The 15,672-nt window shown below is 37.8% G+C and overlaps 1 protein-coding gene across 2 annotated transcripts; it reads right to left on the reverse strand.

The window, feature by feature from the left end:
• Positions 1-1,258: 1,258 nt before the first annotated feature.
• On the reverse strand, positions 1,259-15,114 carry F3 (coagulation factor III, tissue factor). 2 transcript variants are annotated; one of them, XM_074262743.1, is made up of 6 exons: positions 14,748-15,114; positions 13,026-13,137; positions 7,727-7,917; positions 6,165-6,343; positions 4,634-4,793; positions 1,259-2,418 (listed from the first exon to the last, which is right to left on the reverse strand). In XM_074262743.1, the coding sequence occupies exons 1-6, from the start codon at positions 14,845-14,847 to the stop codon at positions 2,282-2,284; spliced, it is 879 nt and encodes a 292-aa protein (XP_074118844.1). In that variant the 5' UTR covers positions 14,848-15,114; the 3' UTR covers positions 1,259-2,281. The 2 variants fall into 2 exon arrangements, with proteins under 2 accessions (XP_074118844.1, XP_074118845.1); XM_074262744.1 differs by having other exon boundaries at positions 1,259-2,441; positions 4,609-4,793.
• Between the last annotated feature and the right edge of the window lie 558 nt (positions 15,115-15,672).

A 15,672-nucleotide genomic window follows, 5' to 3' on the forward strand; every position in this document is an offset into this window, starting at 1 on the left:
AAGTAAGAGTGTGTGCAGTATATCAGAAGATCTTAGGAGTTTTGTTTGTTGTTCAGTCATGTCTAATTGATAATCCCATTTAGGGCCTTCTTGGCAGATATCTTGGTTTGCCATTTCCTTTTCCAGCTCATTTTACAGGTGAGGAAACTGAGGCAAAAAGGGTTAAATAGCTTTCCTGGATAAGTGTTGGAGGACAGATTTGAATCAGGTTTTCCTGACTCCAGGCCCAGTACTATATTCATTGCACCACCTAGCTAACCCATCTAAGGAGTGCCATATTGCTTTAGTATTTTATATGACCTTTTTTTTATCCTACTTTCCTTCAAAACCAAAATGAGTGCATTGAGGACAGTTCTTCCATATTCTAAATCTATGATCCTATACAGGGATAGATAGGGTGGTGACTACAAGTTGTCAAATGCTGGCCATGGGAATCAAATTAAAATGGAACTGGGAAATATTTAACAATGGATTAAAAAAAAGAAGTAAACATCGGTAATGTTAATGTGTGGTTTTCTAAGTCAATATATGTCACCTCATCTTCCCCCCTAGGGATCTTTATGTACATTTTAGTGGTCTCTATTTCTATTTGAGTTTGAAATCACTGGTGTAGAGGATACATGGCCAAATTTGGAATTAGCTAAAGTATCTTCAAATTACTTATATGGCACTGGCAATGCCTTGGAACTTTTCAGTACCTTCAGGCAATCCTCTAAGGTTACACATGACAGAGCTGTTGCCAAGTTGCATTGGTAAAGGAAGATTCCCTTATCTAGAATTCTCTGTACTGACGTTAGATGCCTACTAATAGGTTTCTGGCACTATGCTAGGTGTTAATGTTTGTCAGATTGGATTGAATATCCAAGGGAGGCCAAGGCCTGGGATAGATTTAGTGCCAAAAAATAGTAAAAGCAATTTAATACACTCTCACTTTACAAATAAGTAAATTAAGGCCCAAAGTGAAGTGAAAAAGAGAATGAGCATTTATAGAGTGCTTACTATGTGCCAGGCATTTGTAAATATTATTTGATCAACTCAGGGAGACCTCATTTGACAGTTGAAGGAATTGAGGCAAACAAGGGATAAGTGACTTGCCCAAGATCACACAGCTAACACATGTCTAAGGCCAAATTTGAGTTCAGTTCTTCCTGTTTGCCCACTCTATGCTACTAAACCACCTGCGGCCTTTGGTAACACCTTTGTCTCTAAGTATCCCCCTTTCAACACTCATCATAAATGATTGAAAAGCAAAATAATCTTTTACTTTCATCCCATTCACCTTTATTTATATAAAAGCATATTAAATAAATTATTGCAATATATACAAATATATATTATAGACATAAATAGAAAATCCCCAAATATAAAACCTTTCCATAAACACAGAAAACACACACAATGGACCCTGAGGGCCTAAAGTACCTCAACTCATAACTGAGATAGTTCATTTATAAAGTAGTCTTATTATAAAAATAGAATATCTGTCAAGTGTTTAAGTAACATTATTTAGGACTGTTAAAGTGCTAAACCTTATGGCATATTAGAATGGTACCCAACACTCAGGCCATTGGTTTCAAAGTGTTCGTAACAAACATTTATGTCAGTCTAGTTCTGATGCAGCATTTGCAATAGCAAACAATTGTGCTGACATTTTTAGGCAAATAGAGAGTTTTCCTTCCCCTTATGTTTAACTTTTCTTTTCCTGTACTTAAAGTGGCAGAAATAGGAAAAGAAAGAATATGACCTGCATAAACCCCACAAATGTTATTGTAAAAATTCAGCTCTGAAAACCTCTCCCTTTCCAAATTTACAGGATACAGAAATCAAGATCTGACATGGGATAGAAACAAATCTACCCAGGACATGGGCTGCTTTCTTGCATGGTTTCAAGTCAGCCTCTCGCTGACTCTTCCAAATTCCACCCAGTGCTTCAAAGGCCTGGGGACCAGATTTCAACTCGCAAGAAGATTTTGGAGTCTAAACATCTAACAAGTTCAGGAATGATAGTGTTAAAAAGTAAAATAAAATAAAATTTGAGACACTGGCTGTACCATTCACTGCTTTCCGAAGTTAGGGAGATACCTAAACAGGAATGATGTTTACAGTAAGAAACAGAGAAAGAGGATTTTCTTTTCCCCCTTTGAACTCAAAGGCTATCTTCCCAAGATCTCCCATAGTGATTCTCCCAAGAACTGTGCTTTCTTCCAAGTACCATCAGCTTTCCCATCACAGTAAGATGCAGCTTCTGCAGTAGTCAATAGTGGTAGTAATGGTGCCTCCTTCAAGCAAAGTTAAGAGGTGCATTTTCCTTCCTGTCTCGTTTAGCTCTTGCTTTTGAGCATTTGTGTAGTGTCACAGAGAGGATGATAACAAGGATGATGATGACAAAAAGTACAGCTCCAACTATGAAAAACAATTCTGAAAGGAAAAGAAAAGTATTACTTGCTCAGGATCACAGCTTAGAAAAGACTTTTTAAAACTTATGAATTTAAATCTCAAATAAGATAGAAAAATATTTTCATGTATATATGTATGTATAAGAACAAAAAAGATTGCATGTGAAATCATGTATTTCTATTATGTACAGCTTAATTTAAAAACATACATGTATATATGTGTATATATACATATATGTGTACAAATGTTTAATATCTATATATACTTATGTATATTATAAATAAATGTATATAATTTTCAAGTTTTGCTTCTTTTATTCCTTCTATTTAAAAAAAGATACTTTAAATTCTTTTCTTTCTTTCTTCTTCCTTTCTTTTCTTCCCTGTCTCTATCTCTCTTACCTCCCACTTACCATCCCTTTCCCCCATAGTGAACAAAAACAAAACCACAAAGCAGACACTCCCTGACACTTTCCATTCATGGCTGTAGCTGAGGACAGAGTTCAAAATTACTCCATTCTCCTCATGCCCAACTCAAACTTCCCCCATCATTTAAAAATATTTGATTTATGATAAGGTCTGATCCCATTGGAAAAAAAGATTAAGACAAACTATAATGACTAAAAGTCATTGAATGGAACCACGTGATTCATTTCATTTTCTATCTAGAAAAGATTTTTCAAAAAATACTGTAGGAAGGAAGAGCACCAATTTTACTTAGGATCATCGGTACAGTGCTACAAGAGACCTTCAAGAGTTCAACCCTCTCATTTTATAGGTGAGGAACTGAAGCCAAATGACTTGTTAATAAGTGGCTGAGTTAGGACATAACCCAGGTTCTTGGACTCAACATTCAGCACTCTACTACCCAAATCTTTGGACTTCATCCCTCTGCCACAGGCAATTAGTAACTATGGAAAGAGGAGTTTAAGAATTTCTTATAAAGATTTGTTGAAATGGAAAAAGGAAATAAACAATTGGCTCTATTTTCTTTTTAGTTCTCAAATTAGACTCCCATCCGTATCTCATCCCCTTCATGAAGCCTTCCATCCTGGCCTCCTCTTCCAAACCCTCTCTCAAGTTTCCTGAACATGTTGAATTAACTCTCTTCTTTAAAAAAAACCTATTTTTAATTTTTAAATATTTTTATTTTCCCCAGTTACATAAAAAACAAATTTCTTTACATTTGTGTTTATTTTTTAATTTTGAGTTCCAGATTCTCCCCCTTCCTCCCCATAGCCCTCTACCTTATGCCGATTTTTTTTTTGCCGAGGCAATTGAGGTTTAGTGACTTCCCCAGGGTCACACAGCCAGGACGTGTTAAATGTCTGAGTTCAAATATGAACTCAGGTCCTCCTGTCTTCAGATCTGGTCTTTATCTGCTACACCAACTAGCTGCCCTTTATTCTGCATTTTTAATAGTTTGCCTGAAATCTCATTTCCCCAGCTAGACTTTAAGCTTTCAATTGCAGGGACAGGACCTGCATTATTCATCTTCATATTCTCCAATTTTTAATCAGAACTATAGCTACAGAGAGTTAAAGGGTTTGTTTGTTTGTTTGTTTTTGCCTAGTTCTAAACTTAACTAGAAAAAATACTCAGAGGATGTTCTGTTACCATCCCAAATACATGTACATATATGCAGGAAACCTAACCTAATGTTAATTCATCAACCAATAAGCATGTATTAAGTGATTACTGAATGTCAGGTGCTGAAGATGTAGACATAATAAATTAGAGATCTATGGATAAATTTCAGTGGTTTGGGGAATTTAAAAATTTTTATCACTATATTTCAATGAATTTGAGTTATTTTGCAATCCTACATATTTTATTTTATGCAAAGTCAGCTAGGTGGTTCAAGGAATAGAGGATGGAGCCCGAAGCCAGGAAGACTTGAATATAAATCCAGCTTCAGACACTAAGTACTGGCCAAGCTATTTAACTTCTGTCTGCCTCAGTTTCCTCATCTGTAAATTGGGGGATCAAAATAGCACTAATTCATAAGGTTGTTGTAAGGATTAAATGAGAATTAATATTTTAAGTGCTCAGCACTATTCATGGCACATAGAATGGTTTCTTGACATCATTAAAAAAAAATGTCAAGAACATCTGTAAGGAGCTTCATTGGGGCCACAAAGGTAAAATTGAACTATATGGAAATCATCCCTCCCTAAGTAGCTAAGAAAGGCACCTCCTTCATCACTCTTGCTCCAATATCAGAGATACTTATTTACCTTTAAACACAGCTTTTTCTTGGCTGGTACAGCGAATTTCACTTTCAGGACTCTTCTGCTTTGCTCTCCGAGATGGAATGAATGCCTGAATGTTGAAGCAATAATTTTCTCCTTTGTCCACATCAACCAAAAATTCATTTGTGTCCGTCCTTACTGATTTCTGTTAAGGGAGACAGATCATAAGATCTTAATTTTAGAGAGGGAAGATTCTAACTCCCTTCATTTTACAGATGAGGAAGCTGAAGTTCAGAGACAGAGAATCATTAACTCATGGTCACACAGGGAGAAAGTAGAGAAGCCAGGCTTCTCAGTTAATTTTGTGGAAGTTTTTACTGAAGACAGATTAGCCTAAAGTGATGATTAGAATTTCATTTTCTGTTGCAAGTCTTAATTTTCTTCCTTTATCAAGGCTAATGTAAGGTGAATACCTAGATTTTATTTGATATTCCTGGTCCAATGCGTACCAGGCAGGAAGGGCTGACTCATTTCTAGGTATCTCTAGATTTTCATGGTTAACAAAAGATTTGGCGCCAGGCAAAGGCAGGCACCAAAGTGTCAAGAGGATTCCTTCCAACAGAGTTCATAGAAACTGCATTCAGAATCCCAAAAGCCTTTTCCGGTAGAAAAACTTGTTCTGTGTTTTAAACTGTGAACAAGAATTCTCCAGATGGTGAATAAAACAAGAAGGATCAATCTGTGGGATACTCAGTGTGAGCAGTAAATCAAATTTTAGACCTTTTGGACAAAGGAACTTTAGAGATAATCTAGTCCAGTCCTCAAATTTTTACATATAAAAAAAAACAAAGTAAAGAGAGTATTAAAGCATCTTGCTCATGGTCATACAACTAACCAGTAGCAGAAATGGCAATAGAATTCATGTCTCTTCATTACTGTCTACTACTACATAGCTTCTCAACAAGTTCTCATTTTGCTTCCATCTCAAAGATAAGTTGAAAATCTAGCCTGCTGGGTGACAAGTATTAGAGTGCCAGACATAGTCAGGAAGGCCCAAGTTCAAATCCTATCTCAGATATTTACTAGCAGTGGGACTCTAGGTAAGTCACTTAACCTTAGTTTCCTCATCTGTAGAATAAGGACAATAATCTACATCCAGAGAAACAACTATGGAGACTGAATGCAAATCAAAGCATCCTATTTTCACTTTTTTGTTGTTTTGTATTGTTTTCTTTCTTCTGTTTTTTCCCTTTTGTTCTGATTTTTCATTCAGAACATGATTCATATGGAAAGGTTAAAAATGATTTACATATATAACCTAAATAAGATTGCTTGATATCTTGGGAAGGGGGGGACATAAGAGAGAAAAAAATTGGAACTCAAAATTTTACAAAAATGAATGTTGAAAATTATCTTAACATGTAATTAGAAAAATAAAGGAGAACAAAGTGATACAAAGCTTAGAAAGCATTTGCAAACCTTAAAACCCTAGCTACTACTAATATTTATTATTAATTTTCAATTTAAAAGTCACAAAGGATTCCATAGTAGAGGAGGGGAAGGGAAAAGAACTCACCTTTCCTGTACTTGAAGCCTTCCAGTAATAAAGTATATAAGTTAGGTCCTGTTGAAAAATCTGGCGGAGAGTTTGAAAGTTCCCATTAATTCTAAATGGTGTAATGGAATCTTGAACTGTCACTTTCAACTTTGTACCATTTTGTTGAAAATTTTGAATTCTTGGCTGCCCGAGGTTTGCTGAGGAAAAAAAAAAAAGACAAGAATGGTGGATAAGAAGAGAGTAGGGATATGAGAGCCTTCTTTAATGATTCCAGAGCCTGTCAGTGGAAGAGGGCCAAGACTTGTACTTGCTCCAAGGGTCAAGAGGGAAGAAGAAAAAGAATTGATCGAAGTTACAGAGATGAGTTGAAATTTGGACTTGATGGAAGAAGGAAAAAAACTCCACTATCAAACTTTCTTATAATTAGACCTATCCAAATATGGTACCAGCTACTTTGGGAGGAAATATCTTTCATCATTACTGGAAATCTGTGAGCAAAGACTAAATGACTACTTACTATGTGGTATGGTGGATTCTTTTTCAGATGTGATTTGGACTGGACAGCTTCTGAAATTCCTTTCATATCTGAAATTCTGTGACTGTGTCCTAATCTTTATGTTCCCTTTTACTAAATACATGTTTGTTTAGGATAAAAAAGCTAAGGTTGTGCCGTTTAAAAAATATTGCATTTCAAACTGAGTTGATAGTTACTTAATGCAAGAACAGGTAATTGTTAAAAAAAAAAAAAAAAACAACAGAGGGAAGCTGCAGTTTATGTAATAGATCTAGCTTCATTTTTCCTCAAAATAGTTTTCATTATTCTTTTTAAAAATTCAATTTTATTTTTTCCAGGTCCTATAAAAAAATTCTTTACTAAAGTCTCCTGTAACTCTTCATCATGGGATAGTGGTGACCCTGTACTTTTGAAGTCAGCTATGTCAGGGAAGCCCTGACAAGCCATATTTGGCTGAAAATCCTCTGAGAATAATTGTCTGGTATGTATGCCTGTTGTCCAAGGACTTCATGGGGCAATGGTAGGGTGGGAAGTAAGGAGAGTTAGGAGGAGGAAGGGAGATAGTACCTATGATTTTACAGGGGAGCTCTCAGGATGGAAATTTCTTCCATCAAGGCAGATCAGTGACTTGTTGATAATTTATAGGCTTAAAGAATTGCCAGGGTGGAATGAGGGAGGAAAGGAGGACTGAGAGATTAAGCTACTTCCTGAGGGTTCCAAGGCTTAGTATTTGAGGAGGACTAGATTTAGCAGGTCCTCCTGATTCCAAAGCAACCCCTCTATCTGCTTAGATCATTCTGTTCTTCCAAGGACCAGCTCCCTAAATTTGGAAAAGTTGATCATCAGAAGGCGGGCCTTGGAAAGCATGAATATTATCTGTCACAGTAACTCATGACAGCTGTATCCAGAGTGACTGAAGGGTCAAAATTTCCATCAAGGATGGAAGTACCATTTTCTAACAATGAACCAGAGAGAAACCTTATTTATGGTGGTGCTCACTGGAATTCACAAATATTTAACGAGAGTTGACATAATAGCAAATTCAGTCCCACTCTCCCTTACTTACTGTCTAAGTAAGGTGTGAAGTAAGGTGCATTGGCATGCTGGGATTCTTCAGGATCCTCATCTGACTTTATGGGTTTTTCAGAAAGGATTCGAGCAATGTATCTTTCCCTTAAATTTGTCATCTCATCTGTGAGATCACATTCTGTCTTTTTTGTGTGAAAACATTTCTTTTTCCAATCTCCCCATCTGGCACTAAAGAAGAAAGAAAGGGGGAAAAAAAAGTTGTGGTAAGAGAGAACATCACTTGTTTGCTTCCATAAGGATACATATTTGTGCATCTGTGGTAGTTGCTATATTGTGAAATTGAGCTGCTAATAGCTATACATACAAAACTATTTTCTACAATAACCTAGATTTTTTACCTCTATAATCCTATCTATTTCAGTCAAAATCAGGACTAGAGGCAGACTATTTCACAAAGGAAAAATTGTTAACAAGAGTACATTTTACAAATGCAAATACTGTAGTTTTAATTATATAACATTCCTCTCTCCATGCCCTTGATCTTTGCTAATTTGAGGTATGTGTGATGAAACAGAGCACAAAACTAATTCTGGACCCATCCTGGAAGCAATTATTCAACTCTGCCTGGGGCCTACAATCCACAAGTGCAGAATCGTAAGGGGAATAGGAGAGACCTCAGAAATTGTATAGCACAATATTCCTAATTTTATAGAAGGGAAAACTACTGAGGAGAGAAGGGAAGAAGAGATTTGTCTAGTCCGCCCATCTAGCTCATAAAATGGTAGGGTTAGAATATTAACTTGGTTATTTTGATTCCAGTAAAATGATTTATCTTGGCAATCAAAGCTGCTTAGGCAGTCACTTCATGACCCTCAAGCTCCCAAATTAATTGACATTATTCTCAGCGTATTTAGTTCTATTCTTTAGAAATAGGATAGTCTCATCTAACAATACATCTCATTAGAAAAAATGCAGCCCATGTCTCTTATACTCATTTTTCCCTTTACATCTACAGGGTAATGGGGAATCTCTTATTGAAAAATGCTTGTCAATTAGAATATACGGAATATATTACTAACAAAGCCTAAGAGCCTGGAAGGCTAGACAAATCATTTTTTCTTAAGACGTTAAAATGGAAGTGTGAAACTTGTAGAGGTCCTACTGAAATGGAAAAACTTACAATCTTTGTATGTGATCAGTTATGATTTGGACATAAATCATAGCCAGGGACTTAAGAGATTTTGTTGTTGTTTTTATGCAGAAGTCCATCCCATGCTGAATAACAATTGAAATGCTAATGTATTTTCAGAAAACAACATAAGCCAGATTTAGTTTCCTAAATCTAGGTATAAAGGCAATAAATAACAGTCTCCTAATTTAGGGCTTGGCCAAACTGAAAGTTTTCTTTTCAACTATCCTCAAATACTTAGACTGGTTTAGAAATATCTCTTTATTCTTTATATTTTTTTTTGTGGGATCACAGGTTTAGACATAAAAGAGACCTCAAAGATCACTGGGTGATCCTTTCATAAAATGAGGGTAATAGCCCTCATTTTAAAAAGGAGAAAAGTGAGGCAGACAAAAATAAATGACATACCCAAAGTCACAGAACCTCCTAATTCTGACTCCTAATTCTTTCAACTATATAGTACATACCCTTCCCTTAACTGCATGTGTTGAAACTCAAGGAAACTTTTTCAACCAAACCAGAATGGTGAAAGCAAGCTAAAAGCATTTAGGGGAAAAAAATGTTACCTCAATATAAAGTTAGATAATAATGGATAATTCCTTTTTGTATTACTTTACCAAATACTTAAAATATGGTTGAGACATGGAGGATTCAATATGTATGCAAATATTTAATATTCCAAGCTAACTAAGATTAAAATATTAACAGAACCTACAAATCCCAGTTTGGAGAAGGGACTATATGAAATCCCTTTAGGATAAAGGGACAGGAACAGAGATATTTTAGAATAAGAGAGAGGAAGCTGAGTATATTTTCATACTGAGAAGTTACTGCTTATAATAAGTATATCTGATAAAAACACAGTTCCACACTTGATATCTTAGAGGAGGAATAGGGAACCTTTTTTTTTTTTTTCTGCCAAGGGCCATTTGGATACTTATAACATCATTTTCTGGCCATAAAAAATTAGCAGTTTATAAAACTCAAGCAATGGGAGGTTGTTGTACCTAGCTTTCAGCTCACTATCACCTGTGGCTGCTTTAGCAAAAGATTTCCTGGCACTTATATGCAGTAAGGCTAGACGTTTCCCACCCATATCTTAAAGGGAAAGCATCACCAAAGTAAATTTTTTCCTCTTGAAATCCTCATTGAGAGCACAGGGAAATCAGGTTGAGAAACAGCATCTGAGAAGTAACCTAGCCCTGCCACTTCTGCCTACCCTGCCCACAGGAGCCGGGTATTCTCATTTGAAAGAAGGTCAAGTTAACAGTGAAATTGAGGCACGCATACACACACACACACACACACACACACACACACACACACACACACATACACACACAGAGTTATTTAGCAAATCTGGAGATGGACAGCTATCTCAAGCTCCCTCAGCCTCTATAATCAGCCATATTATTTTCAAGAGTTTTCTAATAGGCAATAAAACCTTACTAATTTTGAACAGAATATTAATGTACAACTAGCATTACATTTGCAAGTCATGTGGAATTCAAAATGTTTTTCCCTTAGAAACAACTTTCTAGTTTCCCAGACTGGCTCATTAAAGTCTATTAAACTCCTAAGGAACCTGAAGAAAACCAATAACCATTCTGGAATCAAACTACCATATCTGATCATATTTCTGTGGGGGAAAATCTGTCCTCAATTGTTTTTTGGCCACAAAAATCACAGAATTTGAAGATTGGGAGGGATTTCAGTGGCCACCTAATCCAATCTATGTACTAAAAGAATAAATTTAGCCTCTGTTACAATAAGAACAAGACAGTGAGGTACAGTGGGAAGAGTACTAGGTCTGGGGTGAGAGGACCTGAATTCATTTCTCTTTTAACACTAGTTGTATGCTATTGGATGACCATTTAATTCTTCTGGATCTAAGAAACAAGGGATCAAACCAGAGGACTTCTAAGTTCTCTTCCAGTTCTAGAGATCTGATTCTATGATTCCTGTCCACTATGCAAAGTTAAATAAACCACTGGCAAGGCATCCAATGGTCTCAGCAATAGGATGGAGATTCAGAATCTAGGGGTTTAAAAAGATTAGAAAACCAGGAACAGGGATGGAAATTAGGAATCTGGCAGCTAGGGTTTAGAAAGGAACTAGGAATGGGATGGAAATTAGGAAGTTGGAGGGTAAGAGTTTAGAAAGTCAGGAGGAATTATGGCAGGTTGGAAACTCAGAAGGAACAGGAGGTCCTGGAGCACCAGTAACACCTCCTTGGCCCCACCCAATTCCCTATCCTATAGTAGTCCTCAGCACAGGCACACAGTATAAAGCATGGGAGAGTCAGGATCCCAGAGGATAAGGATGGGGTTTTCAATGGGAAAGGAGGGAAAGGGAAGGAGGGAACAGGAGTCTGAAGAAGGGAAGAAAAATCCATAGTAGTATGTAAGGAAGATAAGTAAAAGCAGAGCATTTGTAAATTGGAACATATCTACATTTTTAAAAGGCAATTTTATTATTTTATATGCCATAATAGCTGGCAAAGTCCTGCTTTTTTTATAACTGTTAAAAATTCACTTGTGTACATTTTTCTAGCAAATGAATTCTCCTAAGAAACTTCTAAAGTATATTCTTTGAAGAAATAATAGTATTTATGCTATTAATTTTCAGAGTAAAGCATTTCCATATGAAGAGTTAGCACATAGACAGACTTCAGCTCAGGTATAGTGAGATTTTTCACAGATTCTGAATTACTGAAAACCAATCCAGTGGATTTCCTCTCAAATGTCATTATTTTGAATTACAAAGTTGTATAGTGTCCCAAATATAGAATCTACCCCGGCATGTTTTATCCTCTTTTTCCTACCTCCCCCCTACCTTTTAAAGAACATCTAAGATGGCGTTAAAAATATTTAAAACTCTGTCTTTCCCTCCACCATTCTCCTTGTAAAAATACTGGTAAACAAACAAAAAAAATTCTGCCACTTTTCTGGCCCTGATGTGGTCAAAGGGAATTGTATCACTAATTGCTTTTAAAAGTTCCAACATAAACTAAAAATGGCATCTTTAATTTTAACCAGTGACACCTTCATGTCTTTGTGAAATTACTGGAAAGAAAGTATCATCTTCCCACTATGTCTTTTGGAACATTTTAGGAGAGTGAAGAAAAAAAAAAAAAAAGGAAAGAAAATACTAGTCATATTGTTAGAAGAATAGCTGAGTTTATTTTAAATGAAGTAAAGACGTACGTCTCTGAACACTCTTATATATTCCATGTACAGAATTACATGATTGTTCAGGCAAGCTGTCAGCCATAATTGTAGCTCTGTTCTAGCCTCTGCAGTTTGATCTTCTACCAGTCTGTTTCTGCCAGACATATTTAGTCATATCTCTGGCACATTTGAAAGACATGCTCCAGTGAATGTTCTGGGTTTGCAGAATACAAATATTTATGAATCAAACACTGCCCCAGGTGATTTAAACATTCTAAGTCCTGGTCTCCTCCCTTTTTTATGGTTTATACTTTACCCCAAAGTCTAGACTTACCCAAAGAAAGGAAATCTATACTAGATGTCATTATTCTTCTAAGACTAATACTTGAATCAGTGCTTCTATCAATCACTCACTGACAAGGATTTTTCTTTCTACAACTCTCAATCCAGTCTATGAAATTTTTGATTTCCTCCCAAATAAATCAAAATTATCTGCCAGCTTCAGTAAGCCCCACTCTGATTGTCTATTACATTGTCTACCATAAGCGACTTCACATTCTCGAAAGAATTGTAGGGTGCTTCAAAAATCATAGCAAATAGTCTCTTTTTTGTCATATATATATTTCATGGCCTCAGAGGGCAATCATCTTTATCTATCCCCTTATTAAATAGAGAGAAACAGCATCTCAGTAGGTTACTGGCTAGAGTGGAATTCTGGAATCAGAAAAATCAGAGTTCAAATCTTGGCTCAGATACTTATAATTGTATGACCCTGGGCAAGTTACTTAATTCATTTAGCCATGGGTATCTTCCTCTGCAAAACAGAAATATAATAGCTACACCTACCTCACAAAGTTATGAGAATCAACTAAATCAGCATGTGTAACTGTTTTGTAAACCTTAAAGAACTATATGTGTTAGCTATTATTAAACGGTGGCAACCCAGAAATCTTATTTTTATCAAGATGTCTACTTACCTTATCTCAACAGTGTAGACATAGTTGACTGGTTTGGGCTCCCACTCCAATATAGTCTTGAAATCAATGGATTTCCAGGTGATATTATATGCTGATATTAGATCTGAAGTATCTATGCACACATAAGGAAGAATGGCCATGATTTCTGTGGTTCTAATGATTATCTCAGATTCATTAAGTGAAGATAGATTTAAATGCTTTCTTTTTGATAAGCATAATGATTAGCACTGATTCACTAAGTGAAGATAGATTTAACTGCTTTCTTTTTGATAAGCCTGATTAGCACAGATTCACTAACAGAAGATGGACTTAACTGCTTTTTTCTGGATAAGCACAAAATACCCTTATTTTCCCCTTCATATCTTACAGCATCAGATTAAAAAAAAATGAAGGTAATCCCCCTCCCTTTTTTATCGACTCTGTCCTAATCCCATGCTTGGCTCAAAGTAAGTTTTATTTAATCATTTATTTATCCTATAACCCGCAAAAACATATAAGGAACCTGTCTGTAAGGGGGGAAAAGTTCCTATCTACGAGAAAGAGAAAGGGTTCTTAAAAATTCAAAATAAAAACAACAACAACAGCTACAAAAACCAAAACCCTATTTCTGTAATTCGATTTGAACCAAAATAAACATTCTCTCCTGGCTGGAACTCACAACTTCATATGATCATTGATTTTTGAGACAGACTACTTATAAGAGCTGAAGAAGAAAGAAAAAGAAATGAAAAGAATTGTAAAAACTGTAGGTGTAAGGAGTTATGATTACAATGAAACAAATCATCAGTTCTTATCTCAGTTAGATAAACAAGGCTGTGAGATATCCAGGGCACTGATAGGGATGCTAGCATAAGTAGCTTGACATAAACTGTCAGAACTTAAATATATGAATACATTTCTATATTTTACTATAGAAACTAGTTATGTCATTACTTAACTCCAGGAAAAAGCAGTGCGGATGTGTGGTATGCACAATACTGTTCTTGCTCTATTCTAAGATTTTGCAATTTAATTCCTCTCTGTTCTCACACTGGAAATAATGAAGCAAATTACTCATTGGTACTCTCCAAGATTTTAGTTTTTAGTTTGACAGTCAAGTGGTTCATAAGATGTTCTTGAAAGGTAATAGGCATTTCCCCAGTCCCTATGAGCAAATGTTCTTGAAAGGTAATAGGTATGCCCCATTCCCGATGAACAAGCAGACATTGTTATGAGACCCCCTCCCCCCAGACTTAGTCGATTTCTGAGAACTTTAAAAGGAAAAGTTGGTAGAACTTGGGAGTATCAGAAAGTCCAGTCTCGGGGAACGAGTTAGCCACTGAGTGCGGTTCCGATCGGAAGAGAGTTGCTTCAGGCTTGGGATCCTACCTGCCAGCCTACCCCCCCGAGACAACCCAGCGTCGGAAATGAGCAGAAACACAAAATGAGGAACTAGCGGGCTTCTAGTTTCAGATCTCATTCACCCGAGTCAGGCCACAGATTACGGCTGGCCCAGAGCCCGGGGCGGCCAGTTCCACCACAGCCGCCCAGGTAAAGGTCCTGACAGCGCCTCCAATAGCCAGCGACCATCCCGGGACCGAATCCATGTCCGCCTTCTCCGAGCCCGGCTTGGCCCCTCGGCTGGAGGACTGGAGCGCGTCCGGCGACAGTTCTCCGTGCGCTCTCCACGCGCTGCTGCAGGGCGATGAGCCCTAGCCCGGAAAGGCACGGGGAGCCACTCACCTGAAGCCAAGGACACCTGGACGAGGAGGAGGAAGCCTAGTAGAACGGTCGGGACAAAAACCGCGGCGGGCACTCGGAGGCAAGGGTTGGGGGGCGCCATTGTCTTGAGCCTGTGCTTGTAGTGTTCCCGGGAGGCCAAAGTGAAGGACGCGAGCTCTACAAGGCGCGTGTTCTGTTTTGGGGTCCTTGCTGCGCTAAGTCTCCAGGGAGTCTTGTGTGTGGGGGTCGCATCTTGGTTTCTCAATATAAAGGTTTAGACTGGAGCACTCCCTCTCCCGCTCCCTCTCCCGCCTCTCTGGAAGTTGTCCGGCCCCTTTTCTGGGCTTGGCGGAGACGCTGTGGTCGGGACTCTTCCACACCCCTCAAATAGGCCCCTACACAGCTTAGGTGGGAGGCCTCTCCGCATCTCCCACACCCCTGCCCCGCCTCCTACGCCGGGGGGAAGAGGGGGTAGTGGGCAAAGGATTAGTGATTCATCAGCGGTGATTCAATAACTGGGGAGAGAGTTGGCTAAAGAACTAGATGCAGTCTCAGCCACTGCACTCCGCTCCCGACTACTACTGGAACACTCTGGGCTGTGCTTCCGCCGCTCACTGAGCCCCTGATTCCCAGGCTCCAAGCCCGGGGTGGGCAACAGTGGCCATCTTTCCAGGCCTTCAGAGAAAGAAGGGGAATTCCGCCCGGAGGAGGTGGCTAATTTGGTGCTGTGGTTCAGTTGGTCGGTAGCTTCCGAGGCTTGGTGATCCCCTGAACCCCGCGGATCCTATAGACGCCAAAGCTATCTAATACGTTTTTTTGGGCAAAGATACTGGGGTGGTTTGCCATTTCCTACTAATTATTTGGAGGTTATTTTTTGATCCTCAAATAGGATTATTAACTGCTTAATAAAAGGAGCCTGATCAATCCTGGTTGAGTTAGGGCAGAG

This window comes from Sminthopsis crassicaudata, chromosome 4 (assembly GCF_048593235.1).
Source record: "Sminthopsis crassicaudata isolate SCR6 chromosome 4, ASM4859323v1, whole genome shotgun sequence".
NCBI classification, from domain to species: Eukaryota; Metazoa; Chordata; class Mammalia; order Dasyuromorphia; family Dasyuridae; genus Sminthopsis; species Sminthopsis crassicaudata.

Excerpts from the sequence above, each read along its gene's own strand:
- F3 (XM_074262743.1), bottom strand. The coding sequence starts at position 14,847 with ATGGCGCCCCCCAACCCTTGCCTCCGAGTGCCCGCCGCGGTTTTTGTC. Across the intron at positions 6,344-7,726 it reads CTTCACACCTTACTTAGACA|CAAACCTCGGGCAGCCAAGA; the intron begins GTAAGTAAGGGA and ends TTTTTTCCTCAG. Across the intron at positions 2,419-4,633 it reads AGAAAAAGCTGTGTTTAAAG|AATTGTTTTTCATAGTTGGA; the intron begins GTAAATAAGTAT and ends TTTTCCTTTCAG.